General features: G+C 37.3%; 2 protein-coding genes across 3 annotated transcripts in view; both read left to right on the forward strand.

The window, feature by feature from the left end:
- jar (Myosin heavy chain 95F jaguar) overlaps positions 1 to 23,137 on the forward strand; it is a 52,612-nt gene continuing 29,475 nt past the window's right edge. The window contains exon 1 of one of the 2 annotated variants that reach the window (XM_089729625.1): positions 1 to 324. The gene's annotated coding sequence lies outside the window, so the exon portion shown is untranslated. The remainder of the gene's footprint in view (positions 325 to 23,137) is intronic. The other variant, XM_089729624.1, reaches the window with a different exon arrangement.
- Positions 1,491 to 4,702, forward strand: LOC114253520 (myophilin). The gene has a single exon (XM_028188429.2). The coding sequence runs from the start codon at positions 4,079 to 4,081 to the stop codon at positions 4,640 to 4,642; it is 564 nt and encodes a 187-aa protein (XP_028044230.2). The 5' UTR covers positions 1,491 to 4,078; the 3' UTR covers positions 4,643 to 4,702.

Consider the following 23,137-nt stretch of genomic DNA (forward strand, 5'->3'; position numbering starts at 1 on the left):
GTCGCATTTGTCACGTGGTAGGGGAAAGGTGTTCGTTTCCAAACGTAAAACTTCTTTCAAATTGAGAGTTTTCCTTTCCTAGTGACAGCAGCCAACAGGCGACTGGCAAAAAACTAGCGCGTTGCAAATCACTGAACTACTGCAATAGAATTGTAGTAAAATAATTATTGTACGTTTTTAATCGTGATTATTCATGACTTACGCGGTCGGTGTCAGTGGAAATAGACACCAAGATCGTGATTGTGAAGTGTACGGTGGAAGATACAATGTTTATTAATTATTGAAAGTCCTTGGTGTTTGAGTAATAAACTATACTGAATTCGGGTAAGTCGGTGTTTGTATATAACAAAAATTTACTCTATTGTTTTTACCTGGTGACTGCTGTATTGTTTGAGCTCGAGTAATCTTATCGGATCTGACGAAGTGTTTGCGAACATTCGATAGGTATAAAATTCTTGTTTGAAATAAACGAATGCTTAGTTTTGTTATCTGTCGAATGCTCACTATTGTACACATAATGCTAAAAACCAAAATAATTTATTGTTAATAGAAAGAAAAAAAACATATAAATCTTCTAATCTTTATCATAATATATCTTTTAACCATCAATAATTTCAAGTTTTTTAAAAGTTTCTCAGTTTCACAGTACATTTGAGTATTGTTTTTATCACATAAATGATTATAGAATTAATTTATTAGTAGAATAAAACAGTTCAACCATAAGTACTTAATTACAGTACTTAAAGGAAATTACAGAAAAGTAAAACAATTTTTTTTATTTAAATTTTCTACTTCCTATTCCTTGTTTTATTTAAAGTATTAAGAGTACAATAAGTAAATGAACGAAATATAATATTTATTGATAATGGAAGACTGAAGAATAGCTGGATCCATATTTTTTTTTAAAGTTTGGAATAGACTAAATTATTATTTAAGGAAAGAGGAAAGATAAATTCACAAAATTGCCTATAAAATTACAATTTTTTTTCGGTTTAGATAGAATATCCAATATTAGATTTTAGAAAGACAAGCTGTTTTTTGCAAATTATAGACATAACTGTGCTTTTTACATAAAAAAGGTAATAAAATACAGAAGATGAAATGTTATGATCTTTTACAAATAATATGGTAAAGTTTACCCGTATGTATGGGGTTGATGCCAAGTGTACTCATTGAATATCTAGGTAAAAATTTTTCTAAAGTTGTACATATAAATAATACATATTCATGGTAGTACACTAGTACTATGAAGGAACAACATAGTGTAATACATTTAAAATACTATATTCATACTATTGTACTATTTATTTACCATTTAAATAAAGAACAAACCCACAAAAATTACAAATTTGTGCAATTATTGGGTGTGTGGTTGTACAGACTGCATCACCAACTGGTTTGTTTCTGTACAGTGTGATTGATATTATTGTCATAGAGAGTTCGGATGTTTGGGGATGAATGTTGGCATTTTAGTGATGTCTAAAGGATTCTGTTACCAGATATACAAAGAACTATTTATTAGCAGAGTTGATCTGATATGTCATAGCTTGTAATTCACTTAGTTAAGTTATTAGCAATAGCACAGTATCAAATGTCTAATAATGATGGTCGTCCTAATATTAAAAACAGTATTTAAGACGCTAACAGCATGAATAGGTAGAACGGCTATGGAATGAGCTCCCCTCCACAGTGTTTCCTGAGCGCTATGACATATCCTGCTTTAAAAGAGGCTTGTGGAGAGTATTAAGCGGTAGGCAGGGGCTTGGCTCTGCCCCCGGCATTGCTGAAGTCCATGGGCGACGGTAACCACTCACCATCAGGTGGGTCGTGAGCTCGTCTGCCTACAAGGGCAATAAAAAAAATAATGTACAAACCACTTTTTTTAAATAGACAGACAAGCATACAGTCTATCTCATTGTGAGTTGTTTCTGTCGCTCATGGTCATCGCCAATCCGAGAGACACAAAGCCAAGATGCTGCCTACCACTGAGTACTCGTATCTGCATCAATATCAGCACCACCAGTGTTTATTTAGATTGTTCTAATATCTGTAATAAACATATAATTGAAGAGACATGAGTGGATCAAGAGGATATGATACAATTTGTTAATTTTTGAGAAAATGGGCAACAAAGTTTTGTTACTTGTACTTTATCTTCGTACATAAATCTTTCATCACATGCAATTTCTAAAAATAACCTTTAAACCTGGAGTTTTAAGGTCTAATATGGTTCTTCAAAAATCTTAAAAATGGCATTTAACCCATGTTGTCAATTGGTTAAAAGTGTTCACACAGCTTTTTGTATCCTTGCAACCATAATTATGTGATTAAGTTTGATAAAGAACAAGCCTGTGTATTTTTTCAACGAAATAAAATAAAAAAATTCGAGGTGTGCTATTGATTTTATCTGCAATCAGATAGTTAAGTCTTTGTTTGAAATTCAATGTGCTGCTATTGTTTTGTAATTCTCGTTAAAATAAAAACAGCATATTATATTGCTGCAAGGCGTGTAGGGTCAATTACTTTACTGGAAAAGATCTCGTTTTTCATTCCTATATGGAATTCATGGATATATGTGGTAGGTGGTAGAACGTCTAGTGATTCCGCATGGATAGGTGCCACCACGCTGCCCATTTCTGCCGTGAAGCAGTAATGCTTTTCGATCTGAAGGGTGGGGCAGCCGTTGTACTATACTGAGACCTTAAAACTCATATCTCAGGTTGGTGGCGGCATTTACACTGTAGATGTCTATGGGCTCCGATAACTACTTAAGATTAGGTGAGCCGGTTAATTAGTTACTGGACCTTATAGATATTGAAATGTGGATGCGGCCACATACCTTGAAACATGAGGTCTAAATCTCAATTGAATAACGTAATAGCTGTCTCATTTATCAAACCGCAGTGTATGAGTACTTCGCGCCACCAGCCCATGAGGTCCGACCGAAGTCAAGAGTACCTGAAAGTTGTTTGATATTCGAGGTCTGAGGGTTTGGTATTCTTGTCTCCTGTGATTCCAGCAACGCTACACAGAAGGAAATCTTAGCTATTGTTGAATGTGTATCGTTAATTACCTTTGGCCTACCTATGCCAGTAAACTAGAGGGGTTATCCTAGCTTCACCGGACATGTAGACGAGGTCACAGGGCTCAGCCTGGCGACCAGTTAACACTAGCAAGGACGGTGCTTCGTTGAATCTACCACCGGATAGGAATCGCGACCTACTGAGAGGATCTGGCGTGAAACTCAGCGGGCTGTGTCTGTGGGTTAATCATCATGACGAACCCTACCTTCTTTGAATGCCTATGGGATCGGGGGATCCTAAGTGATGTATTTTGAGTGACGGGGACTGTTTACCGTTTTGGTTATTTATTAGAATTATACCTTATGAATGTGACCTACCTTCTTGTCAACTACATCAATGACCTATTACTATTCGTATTACGGACTCGATGTGACTTTCACGGAGCTATCGTGAGCTTCCCAAATCGCTATGGTTGGCCGATCTGTCTAGTAATTACTAGCCCCACAGACATAGTCGTATTTTCCCATTCATTACTTTTCAATATTATAATAGTCTGGGCTCTTCATATCTTATGATAAAACTCATTTATAATCAGTAACACCTACAATATTTTTATATCAGTTTCGTTGATAAGCGTTCACGATGAAGTCATGTTCTAGATTGTTCTATATTAAACGAGTTATTCCTAAGAGCTCTAGCATGTTTGCTTGAATGAAATTACATAAAAAAACGTTCACACCATAAATGAAGTATCGAAAAGTTTTTCTCATAGGTGTATTTCGTATAACTGAACTGCTTATATTGAAATGACCATGACATACCAAAGCTAGTACGTAATCTTACAATTTTAATAAGATTCCGTCATTATAATTGTATTACCTGTAAATTAGTTCATACCGCAAGATAATGAGACGATAAACAATATAGTACCTACGAATATGCAATTCGTAGAACGAGCGATAATAGCTATCAACATATCAGCGCTCTGATACTGTAAGGACTCTTATCACGGTGAGTTCAGTGGTTACACGTCCGCACACCTGTTAACATCTGACATGGCCGAGTATCGCGCAGGAAAAGCTGGCATCAACGCCGAAGCCCAGGCCAGGATCCACAGTAAATACAACGATGAAATCGCCCAAGAAACCCTCGAGTGGATCAGGAAATTGACCGGCGAACCGGCCAACACCTCCGGTGACGTCGACAACCTGTACGAAGTCTTAAAAGATGGCACCCTCCTCTGCAAACTAGTCAACGAGCTTCAACCAGGCTCCGTTAAGAAGATCAACCAAACGACCATGGCCTTCAAGTGTATGGAGAACATAAACGCTTTCCTAGAGGCAGTCAAGAAGCTAGGCGTGCCCGCTCAGGAGACCTTCCAGACCATTGATCTTTGGGAGAGGCAGAACCTTTACTCGGTGGTCGTTTGTCTACAGTCCCTCGGTAGGAAGGCGGGTAACTTCGGCAAGCCGTCCATCGGGCCCAAGGAGGCGGACAAGAACGTGCGCGACTTCTCCGAGGAGCAGCTGAAAGCCGGGCAGAACGTGATATCGCTACAGTACGGCACTAACAAGGGCCAGCAGTCGGGCATATCCTTCGGCAACAGGCGTCAAATGTGATTTGTATTACCCTATTTATAAAATAGAAACTATTAAATATGTTTTTTTTTTGTACTTTTTCATATGTGTGTTATTTATGAAAGGCGAGCTTCGTCTCCCAGCCAGCGTCACGTATGATTAGATAACGCAATGTACTGCATCGTCGTTGCACTCAAGCGTTATATACATCGGTTGCTCTAAGCGAACCAGTGGCCTTCTAGTTGTTTTCTTTGTAATTATTAGATACTATTTCTTATCCGGTTGTGTCTAAAGTACTGGCTGATTAAAATGTTTTCTTTTAGATTTTTTTATTGCCTTTTCCTTCTATTTTTGTTTGATTGTGACTGAATGTTTGCAACGAAAATTTTGTACCAGTAGATATTATCTTAGTAAAACTTTTTTGTTACCCAATCTAGAGCTTTTTTTTTTAAAACTCAAATGGGCGCGGGTTTAAAATGTGAAAATGTCAAGCAGCTATTATTTATCATAATGATTCCGTGCCTATGCTGGGTCTGGGAATGGACTATGTCGTAAAATTTGCGGTTACACGGTACTCAATGGAAAATTATTTGAAGCTGATCGAATGATATAATTACTGGGGTAGCAAAAAAGCGTGTGGACCTCCCGTTGATGAACGTTCAGCGGAGTCCATAGATACTATAAAATGAATGTAGACTACATCCTAACTTTTCATCAGAAACAGACGCAGCAATAAGATCCATCCGTGTATGCGCGTCGTGGTCCTGGTTGCCAGTGTTTAAGTTAATCTTATTTATATATTCTTAATGAAAGATTGTTAATGCGGGTTTTGGTTCATTAAACCTCTAAGTAATATTTAGAATATATTTTCTAATTGTGTGCCTGTATGGCTCCAACAATAATCCTCGCGTATGAAACTAATAGTTTTTCAGTCCAACTCGCGATGCAATAGAAGTCGTCGCGGCCTAAAGGATAAGACGTCCGGTGCATTCGTATCTAGCGAGGCACCGGTGTTCGAATTCCGCTGGTAGATACCGATTTTTCTAATGAAATACGTACTTAATATATGCTCACTATTGACTTCCACTCTGAAGGAATAACATCGTGTCATAAAAATCAAACCCTCAAAATTATAATTTGCGTAATTATTGGTGCTAGGACGTCTTGTGAGTCCGTACGGGTAGGTACCACCACCCTGCCTATTTCTGCTGTGAAGCAGTAATGCGTTTCGGTTTGAAGGGTGGGACAGCCTTCGTATACTGAGACCTTAGAACACATATCTCAAGATGGGTAGCAGCATTTACGTTGTAGATGTCTATGGGCTCCGGTAACCACTTAACATGAGGTGGGCCGTGAGCTCGTCCACCTATCTAAGCAATAAAAAAAGTATTAGTAAGGCCAAGTTCATATCGTATCTACGTAGGTACACGATTGATCAAATGCAAAAACTATTTCACGCAAAACATTTCGTTATTAATACAACAACAATAGAGGGACCGGCGGGCGCAGTCGTCACCCTCGAACCGGATGACACAGTCACGCGCTGACGGCCAGGTCGAACACGGATATCCGACCCCTTGTAACTAAAACTGAATTAAACACTCAATAATAAATATAACGTACTTTAAAATAGGATTTTGATTGCGCAAAAATAAGACTTAGAATTGAACTATTAGTTAAGACAACCTCAATAAAATGTAGTTAATTCCAGATGATTTTGTTCCCATAACGTGTTATCACCACAAACTTTTGTTACTTGTACTTTTTCTTCGTATATAAATCCTTCATCACATGCAATTTCTAAAAATAGCTTTTAAACCTGGAGTTTTAAGGTCTAATATGGTTCTTCAAAATTTTTCAAAATGGTACTTAACCCCTTCATCCACTCATGTCATCAATTGGTTTAAATTGATCAAGATTTATACGGTTGTTCATAAAAATGCATCGATAATCCTCAAAGCTGAAGGTCGTAGCCTCATGAGGTTTTCTTGGAAAAATACACATGGTGGGGTTCTGCGTCCTTCCACGGCAGTGCTTTTGAGGACAGAAGCTTAGTTCTTCGAGGCCGCTGATGCCTTATTTGGGTATTTTTACGGTGGAAAAGTCGAACTCAACCCAACCCTCCTCTTTTCTCATCCGGGCTTGGGACCGGCATTGGCAGAGTTATACATAATATATGTGTATATTAATAATTAAATGTACCTATTAGATTACGAGAGCTTAGCGAGTTATTTTTTAGCACACATTGTTATCGTTCACAGAATTGAATACTAAAGTATTGCACACACTGAACACGTCACCCTCATGCGAGTTGTTGTTGTGCGTCTTCAGACACCTGCATGCTTCACTATCGATTGTTTTAGTCACGGCTCAAAAATACATTCATCGAATTGTAGTTCTGAATGATAAAGAGCATTGCTACTTTTGAAATAGAATTGAAGGTCCCGCAAAACAAAAATGGGCGATGTGAGAATTTCACATCCTCAGAAAGACTAAGATTATACTTGAAGAGTCGCTACTATTATTACTTTTCTAGTTTCCTCTCTGAATTAGTAATATCGGTGATGCAACAAGATAAACTGCAACGAATCAAAGTGAAAACAATGCACCGTGAATTTTTTTATATTTGAAAACTATACAATAGTTTCTCCAACTAAATTATTTTAAATGATCGAATCGATCTAAATTATTTTATTTGAAGTCGTCGTGGCCTAACGGATAAGACGTCCGGTGCATTCGTGTTGAGCGATGCAACGGTGTTCGAATCTCAGGCGGGTACCAATTTTTCTAATGAAATACGTACTCAGCAAATGTTCACGATTGATTTCCACGGTGAAGGAATAAACTCGTGTAATAAAAATGAAACCCGCAAAATTATAATTTGCGTAATTACTGGTGGTAGGACCTCTTGTGAGTCCACGCGGGTGGGTACCACCACCCTGCCTATTTCTGGCGTGAAGCAGTAATGCGTTTCGGTTTGAAGGGCGGGGCGGCCGTTGTAACTATACTGAGACCTTAGAACTTATATCTCAAGGTGGGTGGCGCATTTACGCTGTGGATGTTAATGGGCTCCAGTAACCACTTAACACCAGGTGGGCTGTGAGCTCGTCCACCCATCTAAGCAATAAAAAATAAAAACAGGAAATTTTCATATTTACAACCTACCGAATAAATATATTGTCGTTTATTGAATTTTTAACGTCTTACTATTTAAAGTACAAATAGTGTGTGACATAGGCCTTCTATAGTCCGCCATTAATGGTGACATTTATTCACGTACACATCGCCATCAAACTTCATCGATTGTCTACCTCTATTCCCTCGGGTACTAGCTACATGCCCCGGCCCAAAACAATTCAATGCTTATTGAATTTTTACTTGTCTTTTCTCTCTTCATAATTTACTCCAATAAGAAGAGAGAAAATAATTTCTAGGGTAAATATTCTGTAAAAGCGATCGCTTTCAACGATAGTATCATTGATATCTCTAATTTCAGTTTTACTTGGTTTTCAAACATAAGTGACTTCTTTCACGACAAGGAAATAACACTATATAATTAGTCGGCCACGATGTGGTACAACTATCATGAAAAATCATACCAATATGGTGTATATTTTTAGTGCGTTGATAGTACTACATATTTCAGAAAATGATCCTGAATTGCCAAGAATAGATATGTGAACACATAAAACACATAGAGTAAATGAATAAAGCAACAATACTGGTTTTAAACACCAGATTATACCATATTTTACCACCTGATGGTTACTTCTTATTACTTACACTTACGTATACTTACTTTTGCCTCGAATCATAATGCGTTCAGGTTTGATGGATAGGAGAGTCAATACCACCCAATTGAGATATAACCTCATGTTTTAAAACGGACTATCGCATTCACGTCCTAGCATCGATGGGTTTCGGGAACCTCTTATCGCAAAGCGCGTCTTCTTTGCCAATACAAAAAAAAAACTATTACAATTTAAGACGTTCTGTGTGCTTAGTGCGAGTTTCTTAACGTTCTCGATAGCGTAAAAGTGAAGCCAATTTTGTATGCAGTTGGAACAGCGCCCCTAGCGGCAAACGTACGCAAACGATCCCTTTCCATACTAATATGAGCTAACTTTTACGCTATCGAGAACGTTAGAAAAAAACTCGCACTAAGCACACTATTATTTCGTTATATTTTTGTTTTTTTTTAATAGTTTCACTGTCGTCGTTTTCTACTCTATTATGTTCTAAAATACGTAAACAGTGAAAGGTTACGAACGCATCGTCACACGCTGAGCTATTAACATTTCGAGAATGATTCGGCAGCTTCAGCGGGTCGATGGCGGCTGACGATCTAATCGTTTAGAAAGCAACGTGATTTTACACAACGGCAGGTGCTGTGCGAAACTTTTCCGCTAACATTTACCTGTTCAAATACTAAGCTCGAACTTGTACAAATAATACTACTCTTCTTTTTTAACTGGTGGTAGGACCTCTTGTGAGTCCGCGCGGGTAGGTACTACCGCCCTGTCTATTTCTGTCGTGAAGCAGTAATGCGTTTCGGTTTTAAGGGTGGGGTAGCCGTTGTAACTATACTGAGATCTTAGAACTTTTATCTCAGGGTCGGTGGTGCATTTTCATTGTAGATGTCTATGGGTTCCAGTAACCACTTAACACTAGGTGGGCTGTGAACTCGTCCATCCATGTAAGCAATAAAAAAAACTTATTTTAATGCGTTCGCATTTTTTAAACTCACATGTGATCGCGATCCTCAGCAGTGAGGGAACGATGAACAAGAGAGGCAAGAGTCTTTTTTTTTAATTGTTTTTGTATGCAGACGTGCATACGGCCCACCTGATGGTGAGTGGTTACCGTCGCCCATGGACTTCAGCAATGCCAGGGGCAGAGCCAAGCCGCTGCCTACCGTAATCTACCGTATATCTATTCAATAACTGGCTAACAATACAAAATGTAATAAGATACTTTGGCGTTTAGCTTACCGAAACCCATCATTTTACGGGTCACGGTACAGCTAACCGTATTCAAATTCATAGGAGATTTGGATCAGTTAACTTCCGTACCAGGCGACCTGATATTGATTGTACTTAGAAGGCTTCGACCGCGCGACCCCGCGGCACCTGTACTAACTTGTAAAACCGCTACGAACACAGGCCCACAGAGAATGAACACCTAACTTTTATTTATTGCTTAGATGAGTGGACCAGCTCACAGCCCACCTGATGTTAAGTGGTTACTGGAGCCCATAGACATCTACAACGTAAATGCGCCTGCCACCTTGAGATATAAGTTCTAAGGTCTCAAGTATAGTTACAACGGCTGCCCCACCCTTCAAACCGAAACGCATTACTGCTTCACGGCAGAAATAGGCAGGTGGTGGTACCTATCCATGCGGACTCACAAGAGGTTCTACCACTTGTATAATATATGTTCTTAAACATAAGATCATTAGTGACTTACTATATAATTTTGTTTTATTAGTCCTCTTCGTCACTAATGATATACGTACCGCGTATTAATATTCTACTACAGAGAAAGTTTCAAAGTCGAAAGTTCAGAGAAAGCACTGCATCACGTGTAAACTGCACGAAATCATTAATAGATACTTTAGTGCATAGATTATAGACTTCTATGTAATAGTCAAGATATCGGCTTTGGAATGAGCTCCCCTCCACGATGTTTCCCGAGCGCTAGAGTACGCCGAGAGTACTTAACGGTAGGCAGCGGCTTAGCTCTGCCTCAGGTTTGAGCCCCGTGAGCTCACCTACTAGTTACGGTTACGCTGCAATAGCCGCTCCAGGCTACCAGCATAGGTAGGAAAAAAAAAAATAGCTCTGCCCTTGGCATTGCTGATGTCCATGAGCGACGGTAACCATTCACCATCAGGTGGGTCGTATGCTCGTCTGCCTACAAGGGCAATAAAAAACAAAAAAAAACATCTCAATTGTTTTAAATTCTGCATGTATGAAACGACTGAGTATAATAAAGTTTAATTTTCACCCGTATCTCACTATAGTGTCGTCGATTCCTGGTTATATAACGATACAGAGCAGATGCAATGGTGGAAAATGGTCCGAACTATACGTTCAATTGGTATTATGAACGATTCCAATTACCCACTTTTGTTTAACATTTTGTACGCTTTATGACCCACCGGTGGGCCTAACGTACTTTAGTATATCATACGGACCAATCGAAGATGCGAGAGAATTTTTCACGGAAGCTAAAAGTTTAAAAGGCTCACAGCAGACCCTCATGGCCGGAATGGTTCAATACGATAATGCGCACCGGTAAGCACCGTGACGTGAATGGAAATACTCGATTTTTCATATGACATTCAACGTGTTAATTCATTACTGCTTTAAAGAATACTACTCACAAAAAACTTGTGTTTTAATATTTTGAATTATATTTTTTATTAATTTCTTTTGGTAGTGAGCTAAAGAAATTCGTCAACAGCATTATAATATTTAAAAAAAAAAAACTAACACATCGACACCCACCATCCAACCCTGTATCGTACAGGTCATGGAATTTGTCGAATAGTTCGGCGTGATACTTAGCCCATAGGATCAGTCCGCTCTAATTTTTCCCGGATCTTCTTCAGCGAATCGCGATGATGTGGTAGATACGATAGAAGGTTGTTCGCAAACCCCACCTCGTCTGACTAGCCGAGTACTCACTCACCTAACTTGGTGAAGCTGTAAATCCACCCAAGACACGATTGAGCACTAAATAAAAAATACAATGTTTCCAATGAGAACTGAAAGTAATTTATAGCCAGTTTTCAGGTCATCATCAAGTATTACTATCTACGGATTATGTGTCACTTTTTCTGATACTACTTCTGATAAAGATAAGAAACGGTGAGTAAGCTTCTTTGGTATCAGGATGAGAACGACTCAAGTCTCAAGAGCGTTGCGTTTCTCGTGGTGTTGCAGTAGTTGAGTGACCATTTCGAATTGATATCAGATTTAAAGAATTCATGTAACCAACTTCCAAAATAATACCATACGTGTCTGTGAGAACGCAATTGAATTACATAAAACGACTTTTAGTAGATAGCGTGCAAATCTAAATATTGATGTTAGTTCCGTCTGTACGCGTGTAACAATGCGAAACGTTCCAGTTTTCTGGTTCCAATCGAAGTAGACATAAAAATTGTAGAGTAACATAAATAAATGGCCGCGAATAATGTCCAAATTATCAAGCAAAAGACCTCTCGGACCATCTGACCATCGACCGCGTTGTCCCAAGTGCAAAATAATCTGCGAACGAAGAATAATACAGCAACTTGCGTGTTTCCCTGCCCTTTGCTGATGTACGTGAGCTACAGTGATTATTTACCATCAGGTAAGCTCGTTTGTCTACAAAAGCTCGCATTAAAAATAACTCGAATAAATCCAAGTTTAAAATAGTTCGTAACATTGTTCCGTGAGTTACTCGTCAGTTTACAGAGTCTGCGTTGTCTCTGCCTACAAGATATAGTTATCTTATCCAGTCTTGTGTCTTAAATAAATACGACTACTAAAAATTATTCTTTCAGACTAAAATTTTTTCAATAACGAATACTATTATTGCTGGAGCCCACCTCGTGGCAGTAGTGGAAGTTATCTTAGAATAATGAGTTTCCTACTATTTTATTTTATTTATTTATTAAGTTGCACCAACAAAGTGATCATCGATACAAAACATTGAACAAGTGACAAAAGTTCATGGCAGATGTCACCTCAATTATAGTGTCAATTAAGATGTCATCTCAATAATTCAATTACTTTACTTGGTAAGATATTAATGAAGAACGTATATCCGTACTGAGTATTATAATTTTGCATAATATTTCTACGAAGCAATCTAATAGTCTTGTTACAAGAGTGGGACGATCGCTATATGACATAATTAAGACTGCGACTCTATATCTTAAGTTTGACTCAAGGCTGTGATATGTACCCTCTTACTCTGACCGGGTTCTGAACCCGAGCGGAGATCGGACGTCAAATGGCAGAGTGCAAAGGGGGTCGTTTGGTGTGGTAGGGCTCTACAATATCCTTGGGCCCGCGGTCTGCTCTCAACATCTGCAGACCGTCAATACATACCCCGCGTGACCCCTTTGCGCGGACACTTCAAAGGAGGTTCGACCCTCAATTCCGTATCTTGGAAGTAAACAAGAACACGAATGCAACTGATTTCTTGAAACTAATAGTCCCCGAACAATTCGCCGACAATCCTGTTGATCGTATCGCAAATACCAAGCGACGTATAGTAGTAGTGTAGCATTTCCAGGCAGGGGAACCAGCGATATCAATTGAAAAGGCCATGCATGAGTATATTAACGTTGAATTACTCGTTAACCTAGCTCCTATCGACGACTCGACCTCATTGACTTTGTTCTACATGTAATCGCTTGATAGTACCGATACGCGTTTACCGTTTTACGATCAGGATTATGATTATTTGTAATCTGTTTTTTTGGTTCATTGTACAGAATTTTGTTAATCTTTGTAACGTTATTCATGTTAACCGAAATAATTGATATCGAGACTATCTTTCCTTTTGAGCACGTTTAGTTTCGTAGAATTGATCGGCTTTATTGCAAACTAGCTGACCCGGCGAACTTTGTTCCGCCTTAGTGGCAATAAATGAGCAGACTTTTGATTTTGTCAAGGTAATTTTTTTATTTGGATAATTAATGTAAATTAAAAAAGCAAGTATTTTAATGGTTCTTTATTGGCCATGTATTTTAGTGCATGGCGTCGTCCACTCTTTAGCACCTTGTGATAGACGAAATTTTTATCGTTTTTATTATCAAGTGCAAATAACGCAGAGGGTCTTCCAACCTGTGAACATGCCACATATAATATGGCATGTTCACCACCATAACACCATAGGAAAAACATGCATTTTCTAGATTCAGACCACAAACTTTTAAGGATTGACCTTGTGATTTGTTTATGATCATGGCGAATGCAAGACGGATAAAGTATCCTATGTCCTTCTCCTGGTTCTAAGCTACCTCCCCACCAATTTTCAGCCAGATCAACTCAGCCGTTCTTGTGTTATAAATAGTGTAACTAACACGACTTTCTTTTATATATATAGATTGTGTGAACCATTAAGTTACGTAAGATAATAATATACAGTTAAATATAAATATAAGGTTTCACTTTGCTCTTTAACGTGACCGTGGCGATTGTACCTATTACAATGGTGCATGCAGTCGTCTTATCCTGTTCTGGAATGAACTCCGCCCCACGGTGTACCGTAAGGGCAACGATTGTACGCCAAATAAATATAAACAGGTATCAATTTTCCTAAGAAATTATGTAGCTTTAATGCTATTACCAAATATATCCAGGATGCGTCCGTAACAATCCATTCCAACATTGTGAATGTCCACCGCTATTTCGGGGATCACTATATCTATTATTTTTATCGATAAACAATCGGCAATTTCACAAAAAAAAAAACATAAAATAATAAGTATCTTCTAAACGACTGGGTCAAATACCGTTACAGGCGCACACAGCACTCAAAGTGTCACTATGAGCACAATATAATATGTACATAGTAACTAAAAAAACGAAAATAATTCTTCGTTTTTTTAAATGGAGAATCATTTTCGTGTTTTTATAGCATACAGAACAAGAAAAAATACACCCTTATTTAAAACCCATTTATTACGTGTTATTCAGGAAGCTATTTTCCATCTAACGTATCATTTGTGCTTACAAAGTATCTCACGGCGAAGGAACAGCAGTCGCATTTCACAATCCCATCATGTAACAATCCAATAAGATCACACCTGACAAATTGTGTGGTTGTTATGCTACTGATAAATATCATATCGATATCCCAGTGATCTTTACATCGTCCCGCTAATTTCTGACGCAACCAATTAATTACCTGCCAACCCAAATTTCTAAAGTCGGACATACTTTTTACTGGTGGTAGCACCTCTTGTGAGTTCGCACGGATAGATACCACAACCCTGCCTATTTCTGCCGTGAAGCAGTAATACGTTTCGGCTTGAAGGGCAGGGCAGCCGTTGTAACTATACTGAGACCTTAGAACCCATATCTCAAGGTGAATGGCGGTATTTACATTGTAGATGTCTATGAGCTCCGGTAGCCACTTAACATCAGGTGGGCCATGAGCTTACCCATCCATCTATGCAAAAAAAAAAAAATCGTAGTTATATTCTTTGTGGTTTTCTCTTTGGTATCCACTAAGATCTCAACACCAAATGGGTTGGCCCGTAAATGCCATTAATTGAATTCTTTAAAAACTGCAAGTCTTCACCAAGAAGCGTTTCAATTCGAAAAAAGCGTTGTTATCCATAGTCATGCTTTGTGGATACATCTATACACGGATACGCGGTTTCACTTTCGACTTCCATAAAACGTAAAAACAAAATGGTGTAATAGTTTTCATAACACAAAACTATTACACCATTTTGTTTTTACTCTGCGTTGTTTTCACGCTACGATCGGTTTAATTGTTTTGTCCCCTGGTTTCTGTGACCGTTAATTATTTGAGAATTTAAAGCAAGCCTACCTATTTGTGTCAGATTTCTTTGTGGATTGTGATTTTACAGTTTTAAAATATGCTTTTGAAATTTTATTTAATGCCGATAAAACCTTAAATAGTTCATTGTGTCAAAATTTTAATAGACTTAAATTCAGGTTTTGTATACGCTATTTCACTTGAATACCTACAGCGAAGAAGGAATCTTCAATGACGAATTTTCCAAACTCATTGTTTGTTATCTACACTTCCTTACACACAAAAGAGATAAATTAATCATGTAAAATGTTTATTAAAACATTGGTACAAACAGTGATTTTATCGCTAACAGCGATCTCTTCAAAAAAAGCGGTGTTAGAAAGAACATCAATGGAGAAAGTATTAAAACTCTTACTAAATTTCGTTGCATTTTTAATACATTTTCAACTATAAATAAGATTTTTAAACTTCCAACCAACCTATGCTTGAACAATTTGAATATACTTGAAATAGGAATACAATGTGTATTAGCTGCGGTTGTGAAAAAACTTAAATTGCTAATTTATGGCTCCTCAAAGTGACGAGGTAAATAAATTATAAAAGTGTTAAGTCCAATCTCAAACACAACAGTGATTCAGTTTTGCGTGATGTTCGAAAGAACAAGCAGACAAACAAAAAATGGATATGAACATCACGTGTCGTGTCTATGATTCTGGTAAACACTAAACACGTTGTTTATTATGTTAGTATATTCTACGCAGACTGCTTTTTGCATAAGTACAGTAAATAGGACGTGTTGTGAGCAGGCACTTAGTAATAATACAAGCGCTTGGTATCTTGCACTACTTTCGCATGTCAGTCAAGCTTTCTGACTTGAAGATTGGGCCACTGTTATACATTCGAATTGAGACTGAACTTGCGTCCAAACGTGTCATACACGTCTTAATGTCTAAGGGCAACCATTGACACCAGGTCACCCGTAATAATAGGTATCGTTTTGGAGCTATATACAGGGTAAGCTCGGCTCGGAATGTCATGATTGTGACCCGCTACTAAAACGCGAAATCGTTGCGACTTCTGCGCCATTACGTTGGCTCGCAACATTTAACTGTTCAGGTTCGCTCAGAGTATGACCGAATTACGAGGAACCGGTTCCATCGAAGGCGCCAAAACGTGATGTTTGGACGTTCACCTTGACAATGAATTACGGATCAACGATGACTAATTTAGCTTATTATTTTAATGCTCATTGAAGTTTGAACATAACGCTGTACATGTTTCTAGATCTGTACATTTTAATTTCAATAGAAGTTTCTTTAATATCTCGCGGGACTTAAAGGATTTTACAAGGACTCCAAAACACAAAAAAAAAACAAAAAAAATATCATTTTCGACATAACCATTTTTTATTTTTGGCTTACAAATAAACAATCTAAGACCAAAAGTCTTATTATTTTTCAATGTATAACACTAAAACTTCATTACGCTTGTAAAAGCGTAATAACGTTGCATGCATGTAAATGTGCCCCGGGATATTAATGGAAGTGTGAACAACATAAAAACATTTGTTCATTTAGGGTGTTGTTTTCGTCTCTCGCGTTTAGGTTGCTGTTTATAAATTAACACAAAAGCAAAAAATATTTGTTTTATTTTCTACCTACAAAATGGAGTCATAAACGACATATTTCGGTGAATTCGACGACTAAACATACGGGCTGCCTTAAAAAGGTTTTTTTTTCTGAATTGGCGATTACGCCCTTTGAGCTCCGAGATGTCGAATTATCTAGTATCTATTCGTGAAAATATATAGCTACATTATCAACCTGAGACAAGTCTACGGTCAACCTGATCTTAATCGTCACCGTCGATCAAAAGCATCGGCTATGTCAAAAGGCCGACTACCGCTACCTACCGCTACGTCATAAAGTGGCACGGTTATTCCCTTGGTAATAATAGCCATGAACCATTAATGACGGCATCAACTTGTGTACGAGTACAAGCGGGCAACAGTCTCGTTAATATAAAAAAAAATACATTTTTGTTTACTAGTATCACGAATTGTAATTGAAAATTTCTTTTCCGAAAAATTGGGTCTTAAAAACGCAAATTGGTGTATTTTTCTGCTCCGTTGAATGTTCATCGTCAACGCTTTCTTCTCGATGTGATAAAGAATTTTGAATGAGGTTACGTAAGCTGTTTTATAAAACAACAACAAGCAACTTTTCATTACTTTATTAATGCAAATGTGCAGACGAGACGAGCTCGTGATCCACTGGGTCTTATGTAACCGGTGTTGATAATAACCGCTATGGATGTCCGCCACCTGTCTCCTGAGACATGAGGTCGAAATTAGAAAGTAACCTTGTAGAGGAGTTAATTGACTGCGTAAACCATAGATTATACACTTAATATAGGCGTAAACTTCAAGTTAGAACGATAGAAATTACGAAATGAACTTCGGTGGTACTTTCTGCAAAGCACTGCTCTTGCTAGGGCTAATATTGTTTTTTTTTTTTTCACCTTTTATCCGTCCGGACTTAGTAGTAGCCTAAGAGGCTACCAGCGTAATGTAGGGAAAAAAACGAAATGTATCAAAAAACGCGTAATTAAAGAGTACATTTTTTTTTTTTTTTTTTTTTTTTTTTATTGCTTAGCTGTGTGGACGAGCTCACAGCCCACCTGATGTTAAGTGGTTACTGGAGCCCATAGACATTTACAACGTAAATGCGCCACACACCTTGAGATATAGTTCTAAGGTCTCAGTATAGTCACAACGGCTGCCCCACCCTTCAAACCGAAACGCATTACTGCTTCACGGCAGAAATAGGCGGGGCGGTGGTACCTACCCGTGCGGACTCACAAGAGGTCCTACCACCAGTAATTACGCAAATTATAATTTTGCGGGTTTCATTTTTATTACACGATGTTATTCCTTCACCGTGGAAGTCAATCGTGAACATTTGTTGAGTACGTATTTCATTAGAAAAATTGGTACCCGCCTGCAGGATTCGAACACCGGTGCATCGCTTCAACACGAATGCACCGGACGTCTTATCCGTTAGGCCACGACGACCACAAACATTCATTCTTTATTCACGTCTGTTCTTGCGAATATAAATTGTATTAAACAAACTTCTATTATACCTAATTACTTCGATGCTCAGTTTAATATTGAGTTATCTTTATACCCTCCAATACGAAAAATCGAATTCAGCGAGAACTACACTAAAATAGCCGCTGATTGGCGTATCTCGGTAACTATTATTGTAGAAAATGCACCGTTCAAAATTCATAGTTATTCTAATATGTTCTATTGTCTTCTGAACCTTGACTGAAATAAAATAAAAGAATAAGTACGGTTCGTTCAAATCGATTTTAACGTTTGAATATGAATCAGAAATCGGTGAAGAGAAACTTGACTTTGAAGAAGAAACTTTGTCCGAGTTTTAAATTATTGTTTCTCTAATGAGGTAATTTATGGGCTCATAATGTATATTCGAAAAAAAGTAAGTAAGAACGATTCAATTCAACTTCAGTCAGTTATATGATTTGCTGTTAGAAATGAAGGGTATGAATTGGACTGAAAGCTGTTTTTGTCACTGTCAATGAACAATCAATATAAAACATTCTCAGCGCCACCAAATTCGTCTGCTAACTCTTTGTTTTCTCAAAATACCAGAATTTTAGAATGCATGCATGCGTCTGGGTCTCTATAGTGTTATTTAAAATACCCTAACGACGCCAAGCTCTTCGTATTTGTAAACGGATTTAACTAAAACAAACAGACGGATCCGCCGTCTTTTTACAGTAAAAGTGTTTATCGGTCGGAACTTCAACACAAACACAACGCAAATAGCAAGTTGGCCGTCTGATTACCAACACAGCATTGACTAGGCAATCCCTAAAACATATCTCTAACGAGCAGACCCGGCCACACGTTGCTGTGGCTAAGGTTTTTGTTTCTAAATAACACGTGGCCGGCTATGCTAATACCAAAAATTAAGAAAGTAAGAACAATTGGATATCACCATATTGCGTTTACTACGAAATAAATTTCACATATACTTTAGCCTCAGCAATACGTGGTGTTTATGCCATTAAATTGTAGCTTATGAGACACGTTGGTATTTTTAATACAGCGCCATCTATGAGATATTAATGTCAGACAGTATTACAATTGTCTGTAAAAACTGATTTAAGGCGCCATCTGTTTTGGACTTATGAAACTTACAATTATTAATAATCAACATAAGAAATCATTGTATTGTTAATTAATAAATATTGCGACCATTAAATGAAATAAAAACCATCCTATGGCCTAAGTTGGAACAAAACACATATGTATTTAAAAAAAAAGTTAAAATCGGTTCAGTAGTTTAGGTGTCCATCGCGGACAAATAACGTGACACGTAATTTATGTATATTAGGACTAGCTTTTGCCCGCGACTTCGTCCGCGTGGAATAGTTAGTTTGGCATACGCTATAATTTTACCCGCCTCTTCATTTACGTAGAATAATATCATCTTTATAAAAACACCTTCACAAATAATGCTTTATTTTAGAACAAATGTGGTTAGCATAAAAAACGTTATAGAGAGCCAACCTTAACATATAGACATATGCTGTCACGGACTTTTTTTAGATCTTTTAAAGGGGAACAATTCTGTTTTACATTATTTTAGCAGCGCACGAAGCGGAAGCTCTCAAAAGTTAAAAAATACCCGATTTTGAAACATTCTTTATTGGTGCTCTGCTTGTATTAATCTTAGCGTGATGTTATATATACCTATATATATATGTTATATAGGCCTATAGCCTTCCTCGATAAATGGACTATCTAACACTGAAAGCATTTTTCAAATCGGCCCAGTAGTTCCTGAGATTAGCGCGTTCAAACAAACAAACTCTTCAGCTTTATAATATGATGAGTATAGATTACGAAATGTGAATATTACTAGCTCAATCGATGTTTGGAAGATATTCGTTCGCCTGATACGACAGTTTGGCTATTAACTATATCATAGCTTTGAATTGAGATTAATAAGGTCGGTGCGAAATCGCAACACGACCCCGGAGGTTAGCTAATGGACGTTGAGTTCACTTGGATGTTGTGACTCATCGCCACGACAATTTGGCGCTCCAATACGGAAAAATCACTAACTTGACTTCTTCATAATTATAACAATTTTAACGGTACAATCTCGCGCTCATTACACGACGATTCTCTACGTCTGTAGAAACAATTGAACGAAAAAGTAAATCCTATTAACCAATTTTAATATTAATGACTAAAGAAACCTTCTAAGAAGTCCAACGCTGAATGAAGATAAATTTATAGATAAAGTAATTCTGCCGTTGTGCCAGGGAAATTTTTGAAAAAAATGTGATTTTTTTATACTCTCCAAGGTGGCTGCAATTCTCTGAATGTAAACTGATTCCAAAAAAATTGGATATATTTCGTATTTATCTGCAATATATTATATCGAGGGATGAAAGGCTCGCTATAGGATATAAAATATGATGATAGGCTATTTGCTATTTGTAATTAAAGGTGCGTTTTATTTGGTATTAGTATCAACAATACGATGTTTTTAATTGAAATTCAATTGTGTTTGGTCATTCAAATATCGGAAGAAAATTTAACCTTTAAATGGCTCTCCTGTAAAGTTGCCTAAATGTCGCATGAACCAAATCACCATTTGAACCATTTCACCCCCCAAATATGTGTAACCAAAATTCAATCTTACTCGGTAAGGTTTACAATAGAAAAATGACTGGCCATCTTTTGAATTTTAGACCTGTCACTACATGCAATTTCAGTTGCTGGTCGTAATGCAAACGTTACAATTAGTTTTAATTGACGATCATATTCTGACATATTCTTGTTGTTTAAACTGTGTATACTACTAAAAAACAACAAAAACGGAGCATAGGTACTACTACTATACTCTATTCTAATTACGAATGTAAGGTTTGTTGTAAAATAATTAAATTAAATTTAACATGTCAAAGTTAAGGCAATTTTCGGATTGCCAAATAGCAACACTGTTGGTGGGACCAATGGCAGTAGTGGGGACGTGACATAATAAAAAAGGCGGTAGTCTGAAAAAACGAGACAGAAAGCAGTGTATTCAGTAGTGAGCAGATATCTAAAGATTGTACAAGTGGAGTTAAAAATAAAGCAATACGGAATTAAGTGAACTACTGCAATCTGTGTATTATTTCCAGACTGTTGGAAGCGGAGTTCTACACGAAGTCCCATGAAATATATGTTATTGTGTGTGTGAATTAATTGTTTAATGATTTAGATTGATTGTTTATTTTTTAAATGATGTTTACGACCATGAACAAAAAATGATTATTATTTCAAATTAAATAATTAAATAAATAAATATTTACTAACAATCACGCCACGTTAACTGGTCCCGTGGTAAGTTCGTAAAGAACTTGTGTTACAGGTACCAGATAACGGAAATAAATGTAATATTTTTATTATACACATACATATATTTATTAGACATCCATAACCCTGGAAAAGACATCTATATTTATCATACAAATATCTTCCCTTGGCGGGATTCGAACCCGCGACCCCCTTGTGTAGTGACCATGTCACTTACCACTACACCAGACGGCCGTCAAATTATGCGAAACGTGAAGAATGATGTTCTAAGAAGTTTCAAAAGGGACTTCGTAATTGGAATAGAGTTACAAGACACTACTAAAACCCAAAAAAAGGAGAGAGATTATATACAACGAATTTAGAATCTCGTTGGAAATCTTCTAATGCAGGACTAAAACAGTTTTACCTACATTTGAATGTTTAAACAGTTAGTCACGGAACATCTGTCTTGACACAGCCACATTACCGTGCATGGCCGATGTTTGTGTGCGTATAATTTCAAGTTCACTGAATGATCACTGTAACACGCCCATTACGGGATCACGGTAACTTTGATTCAATACCGAGGGATCTGGATGACCCATGTTTTCTCGTATTGAATTGAGTGGAATTTTTATCATGAATTTAATTTTTTAAAAATTAAGTTACGTCAATTACAGATTTGAAATGTTGATCAAAAATTACATCCTCAATGTTATTTGACTTTCGTATTTTTGGACCAAAACCTACGTGCGGCGCAATACTAGGATTACAATCTAGCTCAATAAAGTTAATAAGTAATTTTAATTTAACGTAAACTATATTACTATTTTGACTAATGTCTCTAAGAACAAAGTCCACTGACCTTACTTAGCGTCTATTAAGCCTAAAAACACTTTGTTCGTGTATTCTTTAATTTCGACACTATCATTGTAACACTATTTCGAATTAGTTCAAAAGGCTTAAGTCCTCTTGAGTCTTCCGTTTTCGTCTTTGTCTTTCGTGAAAGGAATGTTGTAGCTCCATGATTATAGATGGGTTAATACCGATATTTATCAATATTAGCTAATACTAATATATTCGTTACTAGCGACCCGCCCTCGCTTCGCTTCGGAAACTGTAATTTATTATTGATTTCTCCACTATTTAATAGATGTTATTATACATATAAACCTTCCTCTTCAATTACTCTATCTATTAGAAAAACGGCATGAAAATCCGTTGCGTAGTTTTAAAGATTTAAGCATACATAGGGATATAGGGACAGAGAAAGCGACTTTTTTTTATACTATGTAGTGATGTAATATTTTAATACTTAAACTAATACGTGAATATATCCTGATATCTTAGTATAAAGTGTATTTAGAATAACGGTCACCTGCCCTTCGAACATGAAGTATTTCAATATACGATCTTATCCAACTCGGCTATCTTCAACCTCCGCGTTGTGCAATTCCCGTTCCGTTCTGCAAGCACAACTCTTTCGACCGTAACGTGTACTTGTAAACATTTTGTATCAATAAGCTTTTGAACAGTGAAAGTTATTGACGCCGGGTAAGGTGGCGCCGAACTATTGAACGGCACAAGAATACTTAGTAATCTCGACCATCTGGGGTCGGCGCAACATGTTTTCTCCTTCCATA

Source organism: Bombyx mandarina, chromosome 09, assembly GCF_030267445.1.
Source record: "Bombyx mandarina strain Sakado chromosome 09, ASM3026744v2".
Lineage (NCBI taxonomy): Eukaryota > Metazoa > Arthropoda > Insecta > Lepidoptera > Bombycidae > Bombyx > Bombyx mandarina.

Coding starts and splice junctions, on each gene's coding strand:
- LOC114253520 (XM_028188429.2), top strand. CDS start 4,079: ATGGCCGAGTATCGCGCAGGAAAAGCTGGCATCAACGCCGAAGCCCAG.